This window comes from Mobula hypostoma, chromosome 3 (genome assembly GCF_963921235.1).
Source record: "Mobula hypostoma chromosome 3, sMobHyp1.1, whole genome shotgun sequence".
Classification (NCBI taxonomy): Eukaryota; Metazoa; Chordata; class Chondrichthyes; order Myliobatiformes; family Myliobatidae; genus Mobula; species Mobula hypostoma.
This window is the reverse complement of record NC_086099.1, coordinates 192,138,791-192,159,198: the sequence shown is the minus strand read 5'-3', so window position 1 is coordinate 192,159,198 and position 20,408 is coordinate 192,138,791. Positions and strand designations below refer to the sequence as shown.

At 40.7% G+C, this 20,408-nt stretch overlaps 1 protein-coding gene across 1 annotated transcript; it reads left to right on the top strand.

Annotated features, from left to right (window-relative positions):
- Nucleotides 1-503: 503 nt before the first annotated feature.
- On the top strand, nucleotides 504-19,423 carry map3k8 (mitogen-activated protein kinase kinase kinase 8). Its single transcript, XM_063042409.1, has 7 exons — nucleotides 504-1,186; nucleotides 2,220-2,390; nucleotides 4,611-4,872; nucleotides 4,978-5,084; nucleotides 11,451-11,603; nucleotides 13,049-13,295; nucleotides 17,516-19,423. Exons 1-7 carry the CDS (start codon nucleotides 815-817, stop codon nucleotides 17,641-17,643), a joined length of 1,440 nt encoding a protein of 479 aa, XP_062898479.1. The 5' UTR covers nucleotides 504-814; the 3' UTR covers nucleotides 17,644-19,423.
- The last annotated feature ends 985 nt before the right edge of the window (nucleotides 19,424-20,408 follow it).

The following is a 20,408-nucleotide window of genomic DNA, read 5'->3' as shown; positions in this document are numbered from 1 at the left end:
TGAGACATCAGCTAATTTGTATTTTCATTTTCTTGTAGGTGCCCGCTTCGAGTGGTTTTAGGCAAGGCGAGCGGCAGGTGAAGGAGGCGCGGGGGGTGGTCTTCATTAGCGATCACTTTGCTGCGTTTAGTTTGATCATTTCCTCTTTCTTTTTGGACTGTGTACCAGATCTCGGATACTGATTGCAGTTAATGTGAGCAGAATCTATTTAAAACATTTAATAGACAACGTTTCGTTCTTGTTCTGGGAGCTCTGACAACAAACAAGACGCTGGAGGCACTCAGAGGGTCAGTTAAGAGAAATGGGCAGTCGACCTTTCGGGTCGAGACTCTTTATCCGCATCCTGTGTCACTCCGGATTCCAGCATCCTCAGTCTCTCGTGTCCTTTACTACAATATGGAAGGGCAAAGTCTGATTAAGTTTCTATTCCACATCAGCCCCCTTACCCCATGGCTGTTTAACTTGAATTAATATATGTTAATAAACGATTGCTTGAACTGAAATGGTAGCATAAACCGTTCATGTGTTTAATCACTGGAGGCTTTGCTGACATTGATAGTGTTGCGATATTTTTGTGACTTTCAGATCTGGGGCAACCCCAGGCGCTTTACCCTCCGCCCCCGCTGATTTCCACGTACTGAAAACTGCGAGGCAGCAACGCCCCATACGTCTATGTGCCCGGGGATCCCAGCGCGTCACTCAGTCTGGCTGGCCAACGATCAGCAGAGTATGTCTCAGACGCCGGGAGCAGCGGCAGGGGTGAGCTTTGTGCTACCGAGCAGCCCGCTGTGCTGATGGTACCTGCCGACCCCTTATGCTCAGCACGGACGGCCCGGAGCGACAAAAGGCGATGGATTCCATGTTTACCGAGAGCATCGAGAACGCAAGTTTGGAACTGCTTCTAGAACGGATGGACGACATGATGGATGCGCTGGAAGTGCTCTTCCCGCTGGAGGAGTGCACGGCGCTATACCAGCAGAATCTCCTGGGGCTGACCCAGGGCTCCGATGAACTAGAGCGGGGTGTTCAAGAGGAGGAAGCTGGGGACAGTCTGCAATCGAACTTGCTCGCCACTGTCAGATATGGAACGGTGGAGGACTTACTCAACTTCGCTAATCAGGTGTCAAGCACTTCCCATAGTCTTAAACGGGACAGAAACTACCAGGCAGGAGTCATGTTGAATAAGGTGAGGAATTTGCAAATCCAACAACACTTGTCAAACATTATAAATTTACTTACGATAAGCAATTATTTACTGCGTGTTGCTTCGGGACCGATAACATAGGAAGTTTTACTGAAGCGGATGTAGACCATTTTAAATGTGTTCAAAACGGTGTAAGAGAAAAACTGCGTTTATGCCACTTAGGGTGGTCGCTATTGTAATGTCGCGGCAAGACCTCACAGATGGCAGTGCCGTAAATGACCCAGGTGGTCTGTTTTCGAAAAGTTTGTTTTCAAAATTACGTTAGGGAATGCATACATGTTTTCCTGCGGTCGGGGGAAAGTTCCTGACACGACGGGAGCCTGCACCTCCACCTGTCAAAGAGGTAGAGTCATATAGCAAACAAGAGAAAAATCTGCAGATGCTGGAAATCTAAGCAACACACACAAAATGCTGGATGAACTCAGCGGGCCAGGCAGCATCTATGGAAAAGAGCCTGACCTGCAAAGCTATATATACTTTCCTTGCCGACCGTCAAGTACTCTTCAATACCAATCTACTTAGCAGCGCTTGATCTGTAACTTTCTCGGAAATTCAAGTGCTGGTCTAGATATTTATTAAATATTGCGAGATGCTTTATCTCATACAGAAGATGGCATTTTACCAGTTTTTCTCCGTGGTGCACTGAAGTGTCACGTTCAGTGGCAGTAGAAAATATTATGCATCTTAAGCTAACTTAAATTTATTTCTCAACACATTTGATGTAGGTTGATGAATGCATTTTTAATCCATGTAGCGAAATGGGTTGTTGACATAAATTCTTTTTCTTACTGTAATTCTTGATTGTTGATTCTAAATTGTTCTCAAAAGAAACAAATTCGCCCTTTTTACAATGCAGTCCTTGGTGTTCCACAATTATAGTGCTATCAGTGTAGCGCAGTGAGAAAGACAGCGGCTAATTTGCACACAGTACATTCCCACTAAAGAGCAAAACGATAATGGCCTGAGAATTTACTTCCGCAATGTTAAATTATCAATCCATTCATTTATTTAACAGACGGCAATAACTATCAACAATGGGCATTATCTGGTCAACACTGATGTCTCCTTGTTTCCATGGAAATTTGCCCATAGAAATATCGGGCCTGGCTACATTCCTCGAGGTACTTTTGGAAAGTGCCACCTTGCACAAGATGAGAAGACAAAAAAGCGCATGGCGTGTAAATTGGTAAGCTGCAAAAGAAATGTCTAAGTCAAACTTCCTCCCTTACAGAAATACATATTCAACTTCAGAGAATGTATTTACACAATGCAGTCGGTTTGGTAATAGTGGTAATGATGGCACGGTAATTCAATTCTTTGGTTAGTCTTCAAAATCATGTGCAATATGTACATCATCACATCCTGTAAGCTCTCTTCTCAGTAAAACAATTAGTTGACCCTTAAATCATGTATTCTCATTTTAGAGTTATGTTACTGGAACTTGCACCATTGTTCTTTATGTAGAAATAATTTCCATGTGACTTCCCTTAGTTTGCAGTCTGCTTTTAAATTTGCCACAATAATAGTTAGCCTGGATCAGATTTTTGCTAATTCTATTCCTGATCTTTAAAATTTCATTGGTTTCTCCAAGTATTTGACACAAGAGAAGGTACCTTAAATGGGGCAGATACCTTTACCAGTCTGTGCTTTGTCCTCAGTTTTCAGACATTTGGGCATCCATGCATTCCTATAGTTGCATAAGCTGAGGAAGCTCTCCTTGTGTTTCTGTTTAACTTTGGTGAAGGAATGCAAATGTGTTCTTTAAGAAGTGGACTTATTTTGTAGCTTAAAAGAATGAGGGGTCTCCTTGGAGCTTAAAAAAATCTCTTGAGGGGTCAGCTGGCTCACTGCAGACCATGTAAGTCCTGTTAGTGAGAAATCTAGAACTAGGGGTTGCAATCTCAGAATAAGGTGCAAGCCATTCATTGACATCCATTTTCTTTCTGGCTTCTCTGCACTTCTTTTTCTGTAGCTGCTACACTATATTTTGCATTTGGTTTTCTTTCTCCTACCTTAATGAATTTATGCACGGCATGATCAGCATGAAGAGCACACAAAACAGAACTTCTTCACAGTACTTGTCGCAATAACAAGCTTTTAAGTCATATTTTCATGCAGTTGATGGTGTATCTTTGGAACTCTGTATTGAGTTCATACAAAGCAGAGATTTTTGGGAGGGAGGAGATATGGGAATAATGCAAGAAAACAGCATACTAGTAAACGTTCAGCCATCAGTTTAATGAATTTGGAGAAGACTCCAAGGGCCAGATGTCCTGATTCTTCAGTATTTATATTTTTATGAGGCTTATTTTAAAATTAGATCACAGTGCATATTGCTGAACTTTCTGAATGGAATGCAGAACATGAAACAACTGCAGTCAAGCTGCAAAACAGTTTGCTTTCACATATTCAGCAGTATCATTAATTAATACAAGGGTGTATTTTGCAGATAAATGAGTATGTGGAACATCAACTGAAGCACCAGGATACTGCTATTTCTATCAAGGCAGTTATTATCTAAACATTTAAACTCATTTACAAATATCTGCAATAAATTCCTCAAATATCTGCATGTTACAATTGACAATAGGTGACACAGTAGTGTAGATGTTAACATAATACTTTTACAGTGGCAGTGATTTGGGTTCAGCTCTGCTGCCGTCTGTACGTTCTCCCCGTGACTGCGCGGGTTCCCTCTTGGTGCTTTCGTTTCCTCCCACATTCCAAATATTAGTCAGTTAATTGGTCACATGGGTGTAGTTGGGTGGCTCGGGTTCATTGGGCCAGAAGGGCCTGTGACAGTGGTGAATCTCTAAGTAAATAAAAGTTCTCATTCAGTTGGAATAGGACAGTTGTAGCAAAGGGAAAGCTGAAAGGAAATTACAAAAAAAATCAAAGTAAGAGGAAAGTTTTTAATTTACAACATGTTTTTTCATGAAAATCCTATCTTTGATAACAGTACCCTTAATTCCTGCAATACGTATTAGTGGAAGGAATTCCCCAGGAGGCTGTTGTGGTGAGATAGACTGTGAGCTACTTTACTGAGCTGGCTGGGCTGGAAAACAAAACATAACTTGGTGTTGTTGCCATTGACAGGGATTTATTTACTTGACCTCATTATCCTTTGGATGTAATAGAGTGGCTTAGAGTTTGCTGTTCAGCATCATATAAACGTTTGCTCAAAAGTCTGCAGGTCAGCTGATGTGGAATGTGTGGCACTCCCTAAATGTTGAAATACTGTTGAAATGTTGGCAGTCTATATTCTCACATCAATATAAGCTATTTGTATAACATAGACAGGAAAAGAGCAGAAATAAATGTGTTTCTTTGTATTTGATATCGTATATATATGTATTGCAAATCCAATTTCTTTAATTACACAGTGCATTTTCTTTTTAATTCTAAGATACCGATGGAATACTTCAAACCTGCTGACATTAAGATCCAAGCACGGTTCCAGCATGAGAACATTGCAGAATTGTATGGGGCCTTACTCTGGAATGAGACCATACACCTCTTCATGGAGGCAGGAGAGGGAGGCTCCGTCTTGGAAAAACTGGAAAGCTGTGGGCCAATGAAGGAATATGAAATCATATGGTTGACTAAACATGTCCTCAAAGCCCTTGACTTCCTACATTCCAAAAGAGTCATCCATCATGACATTAAACGTAAGTCTTTTTTTTGAGATGTGTGGATAGCAACAACTCTGCTAAAAGATATTGGTGCATAAAAGAAGCGGTGGAATAATAACTGATTTGGTCTCTTCCTCACAGCCAGCAACATAGTTCTCATGTCAACCAAAGCTGTGCTGGTAGATTTTGGACTCACTGTACAGATGACTGAAGAAATCTACATTCCCAGAGATATTCGAGGGACAGAGGTAAGAATGATTAGTCTGAAACTAACACTTCAGTTATATAAGCCAGTATTTTTTTTTATCTATCATGTTTCATCCCTTGAGTTCTTACAAACTGGGTGGATTTAGCTTTGATTCTCTTTCTGTGTATCTCTGAAATATTAACGCTTCCCCAATTTTTAAAAGCATGAAGGTAATTTAATATATGTTGTGTTTTTCTAGCTCTTTGCATTCTCTAGTCCTCTGCAACTACAAAATGGCAATAGTGTTTCTGATACATTTTGGAAACTGTACAGAAACTGTAGCGGAATCAGCAGACCTGTTATTTTGCATGACCTCAGAACTGAGGTTTCAATTCCTTTTAGGGATTTCTGTTTTTAACTGCTTTAACAATTTGGAGTGCCTATATCTCTGATGATGTATTTTTATAATAGTGGGATATTTCACAAAGTTCTGCTGGCAGACCCTCTCCACTTTTGGTGTTTGCTTCTTATGTGAATGATCTTATGGCATCTTTGGGAACATACCCATTTTATGGCTTATAGTGGCAATAGCTGAGAACCGTTCAGAGGGGGCCTAGTGTAGGGAAATATAGAAAGTGGTCAAATGAAGGTTAGAACAAGGGAATTTTGAACCCAAGCACTCTTGTGTTCAGCAAACATTTGCTCCAAATAATCTTATCATGTTGTCATCAAAACGTCAATTATAATTAATACCTGTACCCAGCTGGAAGCAGGACAAGAGTTTATTTGTCACATATGCTGGGAAAGCCCTAGATCCTTTATTGCAACATTTTTATGCGCAAGATTTCAAGCCGGGTGTCGCAATGCAAAATTAGAGCCAGCATGAAGGTCTATAGAAAACTAAAGAAAAAGAATCTTGATAAAGACGTGAAAGCATATAACGCAAGATTTGCATTTGTGACGGTGCATTCCAGAGAGATATGGTTGTGAATGTTTTGAATTCTCTATCTCAGAAAATTGTGGAAGTTTGATCATTAGGTATAGTTAAGGACCAGATAGACATATTTTTGGACTATTAGGGATTCCAGGATTAATGAGGGAGTTGAGGCCCAGATCAGAACAGTGGTGATCATGTTATATTGTGGAGCAAGTTGAGTTCTTACATTCTTATGATTTACTACATTGTGCTTACCTGCTTTATGATCTGATATTGGAGATAAGGCTGGTCAACCATACAGAGCCAAATGCAGGGAGCAGCGAGGGAGTCTAGAAATGCTTCAGTGGTTTCTCAACAGAAAGTTACACAATGACATGGGAAGAGCATAGCAGCAGGGGAATTACAAGGGTAGTTATTGCGAAGGTACAGAGACGTGTACAAACTATTTCAACTGATTACTGAATACAAACTGGGAATGTTATAGATACTATCTCTGAGCAGCCAATTTTGTGTCCTATGCCAGTGATATTAAACCTGATTCTGACTCTGATTCTAAGGCCCCACTCATTATGGATGAGCCAGAGTGTCAAATTGGCCCAGACTCTGTGCAAGGTCTGTTGAACTGACCTCATGGGAGGAAGCAGTTTAAATGATGAGTGTCAGGGCTCCTGGGGTGGGGGGGGGGTGGGGGTCTAAGCATCCCTAGGTTCTTTGATCACAGACATTATCCAGTCACAGCTAGAGAGAAGTGTGGATATTGCTCAAGAGTTGGTCAAAGTGCCAAGGAAACGTTGCTAGTGACGTTAAAGGTGAAAATATTGATAGAAGATAACATGAATGGGAATGAGTCTAGCGGTGTTAGTAATAGTTTATCAATTATTTAAAGCTGCATTAAGCCATGGGATGCTCCCCCCCCCACCCCATGGCTTATTTGAAGAGAGGTAAAGTTCAATCAATTTCAGTCAAAGGTGACAAGCAGAAACCTGCAAATCTGAACGTGAATAGAAAATACTAAAATCAGTATTAGGAAACGTATGAACTGAGTGACAAAGTTAAAACTTCAGGTCAAATATCCTTGTAAGAACTTGGTGTACAAATAGTTTAATTTGCAGAGAGGATGGGGGAAGGGATGCAAACTAACTCATTTCCTCTTCTTCGCGGTCTTAGAAAAAGGTCATTGACCCGAACTGTTAATTCTGTTTCTCCTTCCACTTAATGAAGTTTATTTCTAAGCATAAAAGGCAAGGAACTCATTAATAGATACCAGATGAACTCCTTCCAATTCATTTTTTTTCTTTTGAAAATTGAGAAATTAATGATGTATTTTTCATCAGTAAAGAATTCATTCCAGATAAAAGATATTGGATGGAATTACCCAAACAGCTTTTATCTTATTCTTGTAAATTACTGTAAAAATTTCAAAGGACAGATTGCTGCCTTTAGTAGCATTTATGAATGCTACCTCATTGTGTGTCTTTAAAATGGGATAAACAGAAGTCCAGAAAAATAGGTTCTACCAACAAATGTGGATCCTAAAGATTGTTAACTGTTGTAGAGGATGCAGGCTTTCACCAGATTTTTCATGAAGTCCAGTGGCAAGGCTTTGATAGGATTTTCCAGTGTTACCCTGGAGAATTACCTTAAAGATAATGCATCAATCAGACATGGTGAGTCATCTGAATGGCCACTGATTTCACTGGGGATTATGTACTTGTAGACAGGAAGCAATAAGGTTGTTATTTTTTAATCATTTAAAAAAATAATTTGTGTGTGCTTTTAATGATTTTAGTGGAAATAGTTACTTAAGTTTAAATAGTTTTTTAATTATCCATGATTATCCAAAACAAGCAAAATCAATGGCAATATGCACTATGATTTGGCATGGGGAGACAGACTGGTAGTAGAGGATTGCTTTTCAGATTGGTGGTGTACCATAGGGATCGGTTTTGGGTCGACTATGATTTGGAAGAGAATGTAGGTGGGAGGATTAGAACATTTGCAAATGACACCAAACTTGGTGGTGTAGTGAACAGTGAAGAAAGTTGTTTAAGCTCAGATCAGGTGAGAAGCTAAGGAAGGGATTGCCTGAGGAAAGTGCAAAGAGATGCATTTTGGGAAGTTAAACAATACACCCCCCCCCCACCCTCCACCCTCCACCCTCCACCCTCCACCCCCATGCACTTATCCCTGAGTGTTAATACCTGCCCCTACACCACCCTCAACACCATTAAGGACTTTAAAGAGCCCTTTCAGGTGAGCCATTCCTTCAAATGTGAATCTGTGAGGATCATTTATTGCAGCTGCTGCTCCTGGAGTGGGACCCAACACAAGCTGGTGGGTGGGGGGAGGAGTTGCTTCATTGAGTACCTTTGCTCCAACTGCCTTAACAGCTGGGATTTCCCAGTGCCCAGCCATTTTAATTCCACTTCTCACTCCTATACCAACATGTCTGCCCACAGCCCCCTCTACTCCCAGGTTGAGGGTAGATGCAGATTAGAGGAACAACACCTCATATTTCACTTTGGTAGTTCCAACCTGAAGGCATGAACATTGACTTCTCTTAACTTCTGCACCCCTCTGTCTCTCCCCCCCCACCCACTTCTTTTGATTTCTCTTATCCCTCCCACCCTAGCCCCCCTTCTCTTTCTCTTGCCATCCTCCCAATCTAACCACAACCCATTTCTCCCTTTGGTGTCCCTTTATTACATGACCCATTGTCCTCTCCTATCACATTCCATCTTCTTTGTCCCTTTGTCACTTCCACCTATCACCTCCCAACTTCTTGTACCATTCCCACTCCTCACCCCCCTCAACTGCCTGTTGTCCCCCTCTCATCTGGAAACCCCCTATCACCCACCCACCAGCTCCTTCTCTATCTATCCCCCCATCTTTTTATTCTGGTTACCTCCCTGTTTCTTTCCAATCCATGAGTCTAGACCCAAGAAGTTCTGTCTATTTTCAACTATGGTCAACTGACTTCCTCCAACATTTTGTGTGTTGCTATATACGCATCAATGGCAGGGCCCTGGGGGGGGGGAGTTATTAGACAGCAAGACCTTGGGGTACATACGCATCAATGGCAGGGCCCTGGCGGGGGAGTTATTAGACAGCAAGACCTTGGGGTACAAGTATATAGTTTCCTGAAAGTAGCAACACAGGCAGACAGAGTGGTGAGGGAGGTATATGCTGTATATGTCACCTGAGGCATTGAGTATAGGTGTTGTGATGTTGTGTTACAGTTGCACAAGTGGTTAGTTAGGCCACACTTGGAGTATTGTGTGCAATTCTGGTCACCATACTATAGGAAGGATATGATTAAACTACAGAGAATGAAGAGAAGGTTAATAGGACTGTCACTTGGACTGGGGTACCGATTGCATAGGCAGGAATTTTTTCACAGAGTGAAGGATGCTGATTTTGGAAAACCCTTACAACAATTATAGAACTTTTAATTCTAGAACTTTTAATTATAGAAGTTTTAATTCTAGAACTTTTAGAGTTTTATAAAATTCTAAAGGGCGTAGATAGTCAGGGTAAGGGAGTCTAAGATACAATAGGTTGAAAGAGGCTCTAAGGGCAATCTTTTCATACAGAGAGGATAGTTGGTATATTGAATGATCTACCAGAGGAAGTGGTAGAGACAGACACAATTGCAATGTTTAAAAGGTATTTATATATATACATGGATGGTAAAGGCCTAGATGGGTCAAATACAGACAAATGGGATTAGCATAGATAAGCATCTTGGTCAACATGAATAAATTAGGCCAAAGGCATATTTCCATGCTATATACTATATATATCTCTAATTACTTTAGATGTGACTTAGTTATGGTCCAAAGTTTGTCCAAATTTCAATCCAAGGCAAATCTGTCTGTTGTCTCCAGAGAACATTTACCAGGCTAAAAACTCCAGGTGGGATTACAAAAGATTATGAGTGTCTTAATCAGAATAAAACATGAAATGAGCTATATTATATAAGGAGCAAATACTCTATTTGGTTACAAAATTGAACATTAGTGTTTATAATCCATCTTTATACCATTCTAACAACAACTTTTCCCCTTTTAAATTCAAATTCTCACACTGACCTGGTGGAATTTTGAGATTTTTTGATTCCTAAACCATAACACTATGATCATATTTATCTTCCATTTATTGGTTTATTAAAAAGAGTGCTAACCATATAATTTGACCTTGTATTCTACATGGAGTATACTTTATAAACACAAACAAGAGAAAATCTGCAGGTGTTGGAAATCCAAATAGCATACACAAAACGCTGGAGGAACTCAACAGGCCAGGCAGCATCTATGGAAAAGAATCTTGCTGAAGGGTCTTGACCCAAAACATCGACTGTATCCTTTTCTATAGACACTGCCTGGCTCACTGAGTTCCTCCAGCATTTTTTGTGTATTCTACTTTATAAACATTCTTCATGTACTTGTGTAGCACATTGATGAATAGTAAAAGTGCTTAACATAGATTGTTAATATATTTGGTACAATGTACAATGTACAACTTGGTACATTGGGCAAACTGTGACTATAAATAGTTTTCTGCTGATGTCTTGTACTTTCTGTTCCTTTTCAACTGATTAATATGACATTATATCTATTCAGTGTATATAGAAACCGCTCAATTTCTCTGCTTTGTGCTGCGGTGGACAGGGGATGGTCTAGATGCCAAAGATCAACTAAAGACTATTCTGAAGTTTAATTTATTAGTTAAAGGGGGAAATCATTATGGGGGTTCTGAATGTATTTCTTAACACTCCTGTAGATGCCTGCAAGAATATGAATCTAAAGGTAGTATATGATATCATATGTTAATTTGATAATAACTTTTAGTTTGATTTTGACTTGCGTTGAATGTGAAATACTTTCCACACATTTTTAAAGATACTGAAGAGTGGATCCTTGTATGTCTAAACATGGAGTGTAACTCTTGAATTGAGGGCTGTACACTGGACACAGATTGCATGATCTGATCTGTGTAGAAATTTTACATTCTCCAGACAATACAGAAGTAATATTATCTGAATTCAATATGAAATCCTTTTGACCAGCTTTCTTTTTTGGACTGAGTAGTAATGATTTCATATTTAAAATGACTAATTCTGTGGTCACTAAATATTCTTAGCGCAGGTGTGTATTGTATGGATAGAGGGTAAAAACATTTATATCTCAGTGGTCACACACAAAAAATGCTGGTGAACGCAGCAGGCCAGGCAGCATCTATAGGAAGAGGTACAGTCGACGTGTCTCGGCCCAAATCATCGACTGTACCTCTTCCTATAGATGCTGCCTGGCCTGCTGCGTTCACCAGCACTTTTTGTGTGTGTTGCTTGAAATTCCAGCATCTGCAGATTTCCTCGTGTTTATATCTCAGTGGTTCTGTAATTGCCAAATGGAAAGATATTGTGAGAGTAATTATAATCCATGAGAGTAAATTAACCTTAGATTTACAGTATACATATTTCAATTTTAGTTTTATATGAGTCCAGAAGTTATTACCTGCAGAGGACATTCAACAAAATCAGACATCTACAGTCTCGGTTCTACGATTATCCACATGCAGACTGGAAATCCGCCCTGGGTGAAGAGATACCCGAGATCAGCCTACCCATCATATCTGTACATTGTAAGTTTCCACCACAAAAGATCTGAATAAAAAGCAGGGATTGTTTCAAATTTAAATATATTTTAAAAATCAAACAAATGCAGTGTTTGTTATGATCATCTACATGGGATAAGGAGATAATCTATTTGATTTGCATTGAAATTGGTCCCTGTAATTGATGTAAAACTGTGGATTCCTATCTTAAAATTGAAAAATAACTGGGTGTGTGACCAAGGCACGGATTACGGGAAACCGGAATAAGTGAAAGAAGTCAAAGGGATGGTGGGACTGGAAAACATTAACACTCAAGGAATCTGAGCATCATTATACATAAGCTACTGAAAACTAACATGCAGTGGGTACTTTAGAAGGCAAATGGCACAGTGTGGTGCATGGCCAAGTGGTTAGGGGGTTGGGCTCATGATCTGAAGGTCGTGGGTTCCTGTCTCGACCAAGGCAGCGTGTTGTGTCTTTGAGCAAGGCACTTAACCACACACTGCTCCAGTCCACCCAGCTGAAAATGGATACCGGCAAATACTGGGGGTTAACCTCGTGATAGACTGGCGTCCTATCGGGGGGGGGGGAGGAGTCTCATACTCTCAGTCGCTTCACGCCACAGACACTGGCATAAGCACCGGCCTGATGGGCCACAAAGGCTCGTGACAGACTTTGACTTGAAATGGCACAGTGGTGTTTATTGAAAGAATACTTGAGTGTAAATGTAGGAATATCTTATTGGAATTACTGTATCTAGGATCTTAGTGAGATCACAACTAGGGTACTGCCAAATTAAGTTATATCTGTTCTGCATGTATATGATTCATATCCTTCCATTCCTTGCATAATCACATGCCTATTTATTAAAATCCTCTTTAATGCCACTATTGTATCTGTTTCCATCAACACACAGGTACCCACCTCTCTCTGCGTAAGAAATCTGTCTTGTACGTCTCCTTTAAGTTTTCATTCTCTCACCTTAATGTTTTTCAAGTATTTCATTCTACCCTGGGAAAAGATTCTGACTGTTAACCCTTTCTATACTTTTATAAATTTCCACTAGATGTCCCCTCAGTTTCCAACCCTTTAAAGAAAACAACCTAAATTTGTCCAACCTCTCCTTTTAGCTCACCCTCTAATCCAGGCAGCATCCTGGTAAACCTCTTCTGCACCCTTTCTAAAGTGAAGAGATTTCTCCTCAGTTCAGACTTAAATAGCATACCCCTTATCTTGAATCTGTGACCTTGAGTTCTGTAGTCCTTAGCCGGGGCATACATCTCTTCCTGTAATGCACAGTGACCAGAATTGCACACAATGGGTATGAAAAACCAAAACGCTGTAAGGACTTGAGTGAAAATTAATAAGAAAGTGTAAAAATGTAAAAATATCAAATGTAAAAAGGTATTTCTTATTTCATTTCTAGTTTGTAAAATCTACATTTATTTTTGATCAATTCTGTTCTTCTGAAGATCCACAAACAGGCTCCACCGTTAGAAGATATTGCGGAGGATTGCAGCTCGGCCATGAGGCGACTCATTGAGGCTGCGTTGGAGAGAAACCCAAAGGAACGCTGGTCTGCAGCAGAGCTGATGAAGCACGAAGTACTGAACCAACCAGCTGAAGATCAGCCACGCTGCCAGAGCCTCGACTCAGCGCTCTTTGAGCTAAATCGTACCTTCAGGAGAAAAGAGCTGGAGCTGCCTGAGCAAATTTGTGGTACGCCCTTTCATTTTCTTAGGGATGAGGGAATTAAAGGTTTTTTGGAAGCAACTTGAGTGGGTCATTTTAGCCCCACTCAAGTTGTGGAACCTGGAGGACTGGGTGCACGGTCATGTTACTTTCTGTTCAGTATCACGTTGTTCATTATTATGCTGGGAAGTGAAAATGGCATTGCACCCACTCAGTCTGATGATGGGCAAGTTAGGTTATAATACTACAACACCTCACTGTTAGCTTCAGTGGTGCTCTATCTACAAAAGGAAAATCTGTTGACTCTTTTCTACAGGGTTTGACTGCAGTAATTAGTCTCACCGTCTTTGTCTTGGGGAGGGCGGAAAGTGTTCCAGAGCTTCTACTTCTGATCCTGCTAATTGATCATTGACTGAGAACGAAGTGCTATTACCTCTGATTTCCTCCGAACCCTGCACTTTAAAACAGTAGGACGAACGCCGTCCCTTCTCTGTGTGATCTTGTGTGAACCAACAAGTACGAAAATCAATTCGAGTAGAATTTCTCAAAATCATTGAGGTCTCTCTAGTGGTTTATAGAAGGGGAACTCCTTTGTGGTAAAGTAAGAGACAGGGCACAGAAATCTGATCAGAATCACAACATAACAATTACTAAGGCAAGGCACGCACTCTGCGATTTGGTAACAGCTTCTTCCCATCTGCCACCTGATTTCTGAATGGACATTGAACCCATGAACACTACCTCACTACTTTTTTATTTCCATTTTTCAACTACTTATTTAATTTAACCATTATTTATATATACTTCCTGCAATTCATGTTTTTTTTCTATTATAATGTATTACATTGTACTGCTGCCACAAGGTTAACTAATTTCGTGACATGTGCTGATGATATTACACATCAGTCTGATCCTGATCTTGATTGTGAGGCAGGAGCAAAACTAAATTTCCAGTGAAATGACCTTCAAGTGATCACAGGATTTTAATGTCTTCTGGAGAGAACAGACTTGTTCAAGAAGGCTTTGATTTGATGTGCGATCTGAAAATTGGCACCTCCTCTAACAATACAACATTCCTCAGTAACTCACTGAAAGGCCTCCACTAGGTCACGTGCTCATAAGGAATGCTGCTGACGTGACTTACAGAGGGTGGATCTATTTGAGTAATGGATACCAGGACCTTAAGGCATATCAGATGGGATAATAATAAGAAAAATATAATTGAAAACAAATACTGTAGCCAATCACACAGATTTGGGTATCTCAGTTCAAATTCAGGATAAAATTCAGATTTTTTTTTGCGTTGGCTAGAGTATTAGACATATAAACAGAAATAAAAAGCACATTGACAGGAAGAATGTCTTGACGACAATGGTTAGCTTCAACATTAGGCACAGTGTTTCCACTGTTTATGATCCATAATAAATAACATGCTTGGGTTAAAATAGATTGTAAAATAGACCTTGTTTAAATAGCAAACAAATGCATGTCATCTGAAGACATTAAGTGGTTTGTTCAAAATAACAAAAAAGGAATTTCTACTCAGACTGTGGAGCACTGTGACCTGAGTGACAGAGTCGATTGTCCCAATGCAAGAGCTGGCTAAGTGTAATTTTCAGCCAACACTTGTTACCTTACACTGACAGGGTCGTTTTTGTTGCTTCACCTATTCTGAACTCGCTGCTCAAAAACTTCACGCTCAATTTTGCATTTACCACCAGTCCCATCCCCGCCATTGGATTTCTGCTTTCCTCTGCCCATTGTTCAGTCAATACTGTACTTCAAGAGTGATAGATGAGACTATTGGTAGTAAGGCTCCATGGGGATTTATTTGTGCCATGTGCCTAGAACTAAATTATTGTTTGTTGTTGCAATAAAATCTGCTGGCAGTATTCACTGGGACAAGCAGCATTCGTGTGAGGAAGGGAGGTGTTGACATTTTGGGTCGAGATCTTGCATTTTGAATCGGAACGTTGACAATTCCCTTCTGCTTCACAGAAGCTGCTCGATCCATTGAGATCCATTGAATTGTCTGTTGTTCCCGATTCCAGCATCTGAATTCTTTTGTGACTCCAAAAATATTTCATCTTTCATCTTTGCACCCCTCCTATCCAAAGTAAAGTCAACCAAGTTTAACAGTCAGTCGGCAGGGAGAACAAAACACGTTCGAGGTAGTTTCCATATGATACGTAAAGAGGCATTCAGCTGATTTTCTCTGATGTTCAAAACCCATTCCCATCAGTCTTACTCCCCAACTTATTTCCCTGAATTATATACTCTTAATACATGCTTTTTAATACCCACTTCAATTCTCCCACAGGCCACCTACCTAGGAGCAGCTTCCAGTAGCCAACAGCCACTGCATGGTACAGCACACAGTTAGGGAAACGTAACTACAGAGCCAGCAGTCTGCGTTCAGTAGTGCTGCTGTCTGTAAGGAATTTGAATGTTCTCCCCGCGACCGTGTAGGTTTCCTCCAGGTGCCCTAGTCTCCTGCCACGTTGCAAAGGTGCACCATGAGTAGATGAATTAGTCACATGGGTGGCAAAGGCTCAGTGGGCAGGAAGGCCCTGTTACTGTGGTGTATCTCTAAATCGAAAGCTAAAGCACAGATAGGGAAGGAAGGCAGGGCAGACAAAGGAAACCTCTGCGGTCACAGGGACACTGAAAACTCCACACAGGTAGCACCGGAGGTCAGAATTGAAGCCGGGCCACAGAAGCTGTGACTTGGGATTAAGATTCCTGTTTATGTCGATGATAACTATTAACACAGACACTGTATAACAAACATGCAGAGCTGCCTATAAATCACTGATTCTTTTCATGAATTCGTATGTTTCCTTCCACATCCAGGAAACTTTACATGAGCCATTAACTTCTCAAAAATATTTTTGAATATACAGATAGAAGTTGGCTTTGCTTCGGTGTGCAGATATTTAGATCTCATACACAGCAAAAGGAAGGAATATCCTTCACAGGTGGTGGTGGTGATATGAATCATCTCTCGTAAGAAAGTGGGAGCATAAATCTGACATTGCATTGTTTGCAACTGATTGTGTAATGCTTTACACTTGATTAGGCTCTTTTGCTGTATGCTGACAAAACAGTGTCTATGCCTTTAATAAAACAGAATAAATTAGTCCTTTGACAAATATAAGGCATACATAAACTAAGAACAGAATTTAAATGTAGCAGATGGAAACTTCCGCTGCATAGTATCTTCTGGGAAAGGAGATTAGGTAAACAATTCTGTTTACTGTTATACTGTAAGTATAATCTCAACGCAGTCCTTGATGTAATGTTACCAAACCTGTTTTGCACCAGCAGTCTGCATAGCACTGTGCCCAAAGCCAAACTGAAGGTCATCAAACTGTGATGTGTTTGTTGAGCCAAGATTCTTGGGCCAAAGCAGGAGGAAGCAAACAGATTTCTGGTAACTGGAAAGCTGTACTTGGGGCAACTCTGGTGTCCGTCCTGCATCAAAGACAAGCTTTGCTGGAGTGTCAGGAGTGGGTTCCTACTTGCATTGTCTAGGATTGCTTTGGGGTGAGTTCTTGAGGGTTTCCCAGGCGATGCAGCACATTCTGCTCATTACATCTACATTAGTTATGCCAGTTGAACTGCCATGACCGCCATTTTGGACATGTTGCTCTGCCATCCCTTTGGAATTCATCAGTGCAATTGGCCAGTCAGCTTCCTCAGCAAGGAGTGGGACCCAGCTGTAGATACAATGACCTTGGAACTTCAGTGTCACTTGGTACAAATTAGTTCTTGGAACTCCCTTTGTTAGCCAAAAACTGCAGCAATTACTCAGAGACACAAGAGAAAGTAGATGCTGGAAATGTGAAGCAGCAGACAATCTGCCAGAGGAACTCAGCAGGTCGAGCAGCGTCTGTGGGAGGGAAGGAATTGTCGGCGTTTCAGGTCGAAACTCTGCATCAGAATTTCTCCAGAAGGAGGCTGATGCAGTGTTTTGATCTGAAGCATCGACAATTCCTTTAATCCTACGGATGCTGCTCGACCCACTGGGTTTCCCCCAGCGGATTGCTTGTTGCAACCTTTACTTGCTGGCCAGAGGAACTGTAGAATCTGCCAGGCTGAAGCCTGAGAGTTGAGACCCTGACAATGAAACAACAAGTTTATTTTTGTTTCCTTTCGAGTCCATAACATCAGATATTGTCGGTCTTGAAGCTTGAGAGTGCTTTATAAAGATTGGCTCTCCTAACTTGCTTTTACTTTAATTCCAGATAATTCCATGTGCAGCACAGAAGAATCAACTGTGGGAAAACGGAACCGCTCTCTTTATATAGACTTTGGTGCCTTGGCTGGCTATTTCAACATAATCAGAGGTCCTCCAGGATCAGAATATGGCTGACTTTTCTTCAAAAGCTCCAAGTTGCCCACCCCCCCCGGCCTCGTCAGGCTTGAAAAATATTGTAAAACGCTAGAGGAGTCAGCAACTAGCTGTAGTTGTGTGGATAGCGAGGAGTAAGCAGGAGGGTGGACAAGGGTGGTTGTGACAGCGTGCGGGCTCACAGATTCTTTTTCATCATTCTGACAGCAGCATTAAGGGAAGAAATATTGTAGAAACATATTTTATCACAAATGTATTTTGCTTAGCAAAACATCTGTGGTACTGTGTTCGTGGTGTGAATGGAGGGCAGTGCGAGGAAGACAAATTTTGCTCAGTTTTCTGCGGCAACTTTATTATCCTCTGTTGCAGCTGGTGGTTTGAATGACGCATCGTTGCTCCTGCTTACTCTCTTTGTTTTCAGTGATGATCGCTGTTTAATGTATTTCTCTAATGAAAAATTACTCAAGATGATGAAAGACTTGTCAAAATACACGTGTTCCTATGGAAACAAAAGCATGTACATAATGAATGCCATGCAGCCAAATGAATTGCACACAAGGTGTGCTGTGGGTTCCCAGTAACCCAGTAGCTCTGTAAATGTTTTGAGCTGATAGTTCTAGTATACCCTATGGGAGGGATTAACCTTTGCTTTTTTGTGCATCTAATTAAGGAATAGTGCAAGTACTTCATGTGTTAACATTATGCTCTGTATTTTAGTCACATTACTTTATTAGCTGCTAAAATGAAAATCAGTGAAACGGCAAGATAGTTCTCCATATTCTACATGTAACATTTCAATATGTTGTCATTTCGAGTATGCTGTTATTGGTTGTTAACTTTAATGATGTGTGTTGTATAATACGTTAATTTAGAGCAAAACGAAAGCTCTGAGAATGTGTACAGCTGAACTAAGCCAACATTATGTACTGTACTGATGCCTGCAATATTCGAATCAATATGTCTCTCCGATAAGTACTCTCTTTTACAATATTTGCTCTGCTATCTAGTGAACTTGGATTAACCCAGAGATTATTTGAGATCCAATTCCATTAAAAAGGAGATAATGAGCTGGGGTTAGTGAACTGACTTGGAAATTATTGAGCTGTTGCAAAGACAAGTCTGAAAAGAATGCCTAGAAGTCAAGTTTCACTCTATTATTGTGCACTGAATGAACAGATCTGTCCCCACTTTGAATGTCCAAAGAGTAGCAAAATTGGATAAAAATCCTTTATTGCAGGTCTCCAGCACTTGCACACAGATTCATGCACTATAATGGCATCATGAATAAAATTGTTTCTGTACATAAAAATGTGTAACAATAGCTCAAATTTCCAGGCCTTTTATCAAGACCCAGTTGATAATATACTGTGTACTGTGTCCATACATGATTCTAGACACATTGAAGCAGTGACTATGTCAAGCAAGTCACTCTACTAAAATTGTTCAAAAATGTACCCTCTGCACATTCTCTGGCAGTTAATGTAGAAATTTCATCATGCTTAGGAAAAATTCAGCAGCTGAAAGTGTACATCTTTTATAAATTTCCTTCAAGTCCTTTTGCATGACAATTGTTGGCCTAGTTCTGATTGTGTCTTCCTGAAAATGTAGATTTGAATCTTGTATTCACCCATAATGCATAGGTTGCTCCAGTTTGAGTCTAAGTTTTTGTTTTACATCTTGTATCACTGTTTTACAGTCTAATAAAAAGTGTTAAGATTCCAGACCAGAATTTCATTTGATATTGGACGTCTGTTTTTAAAGTTGGCAATATTTGTAAAACCATGATCTTCATTAATATTTGAAATGGAGTTTATGTGTGATTTGTATTTTTATAATACTGATGCAATGTCCAGTAACTGTGCTGTTGTTCGGAAATCAGCTCTGAGTATTTTCTTGTGTAATGCCATAGGGTGCACAGCATGGTGTGTGCTTCTCTCTGCCATATATGGTCTTCCCCAGATTGACCAATATCCATAACAAGTGAAGTGAAACAAGTACGCCTGGCCTGAAGAGGGAAGGTAGGTTATAGGAGATCCACACCACCTGCTCTTGCTTATCTCGTGTTAAAGATGACAACTGTGCAGGCGTGAAATCTGATTCCTGGGGAAGAGAATCAGAAGATTTTATCAGAGCCACTTAGCAACAGGAAGATTATCAACTGTATCCCGATTCACATTCAGATTTATTCATCACATGTACATTGAAATGTTTCAGTTGTGTTAGCAAGCAACACACCAAAGATTGCGCTGGGGGACAGCCCGCAAACGTCGCCACACATTCCAGTGCCAACATAGCATATCCCCTCTGCTTAGCAGAACGACACAGGATGCAATGAAGCAGAACATGCAAAGCAACGACAGCGGAACAAGCCCCATTCCTCCCTCCCTACCGCCCTCCCGCCCATACACGTACACAGTCCTCTCGCCACAGGACAGGCTGTCTTCTTCAGCCCCCAGCAGACTCGTGGATTTACAGACACTGTAAATCCAACACACCACCTTCCCCAGTGGACTTGCAGACCCAGGCTCCAGACATCACCCTTCCACACCTGGACTGCTGAACAACCTGTGGGCTCCGATCCGCACCTCTGATTCTCATTAAATCAATAAAGTTATCTAAACCTCCCTGGAGAAGCATAACCAATTTTTTTTTTGGAAATCCTTTGCTGTGACTGCTCAAGGTGAGAAGGAGCATTCAGGCAGGCAGTGAGAACCCCGTGTCTGTGCAGTGGCATCACCTGCAAGATGGAGGTAACCATCAGCAGGAGTAAACCACTTTCAAGCTGT

Bases quoted from the DNA above. Each gene is read 5' to 3' on its own strand.
- map3k8 (XM_063042409.1), top strand. From the start codon at position 815: ATGCTCAGCACGGACGGCCCGGAGCGACAAAAGGCGATGGATTCCATG. The intron at 5,085-11,450 runs GTAAGAATGATT...TTTCAATTTTAG, and splicing joins GAGATATTCGAGGGACAGAG to TTTTATATGAGTCCAGAAGT. The intron at 11,604-13,048 runs GTAAGTTTCCAC...GTTCTTCTGAAG, and splicing joins ACCCATCATATCTGTACATT to ATCCACAAACAGGCTCCACC.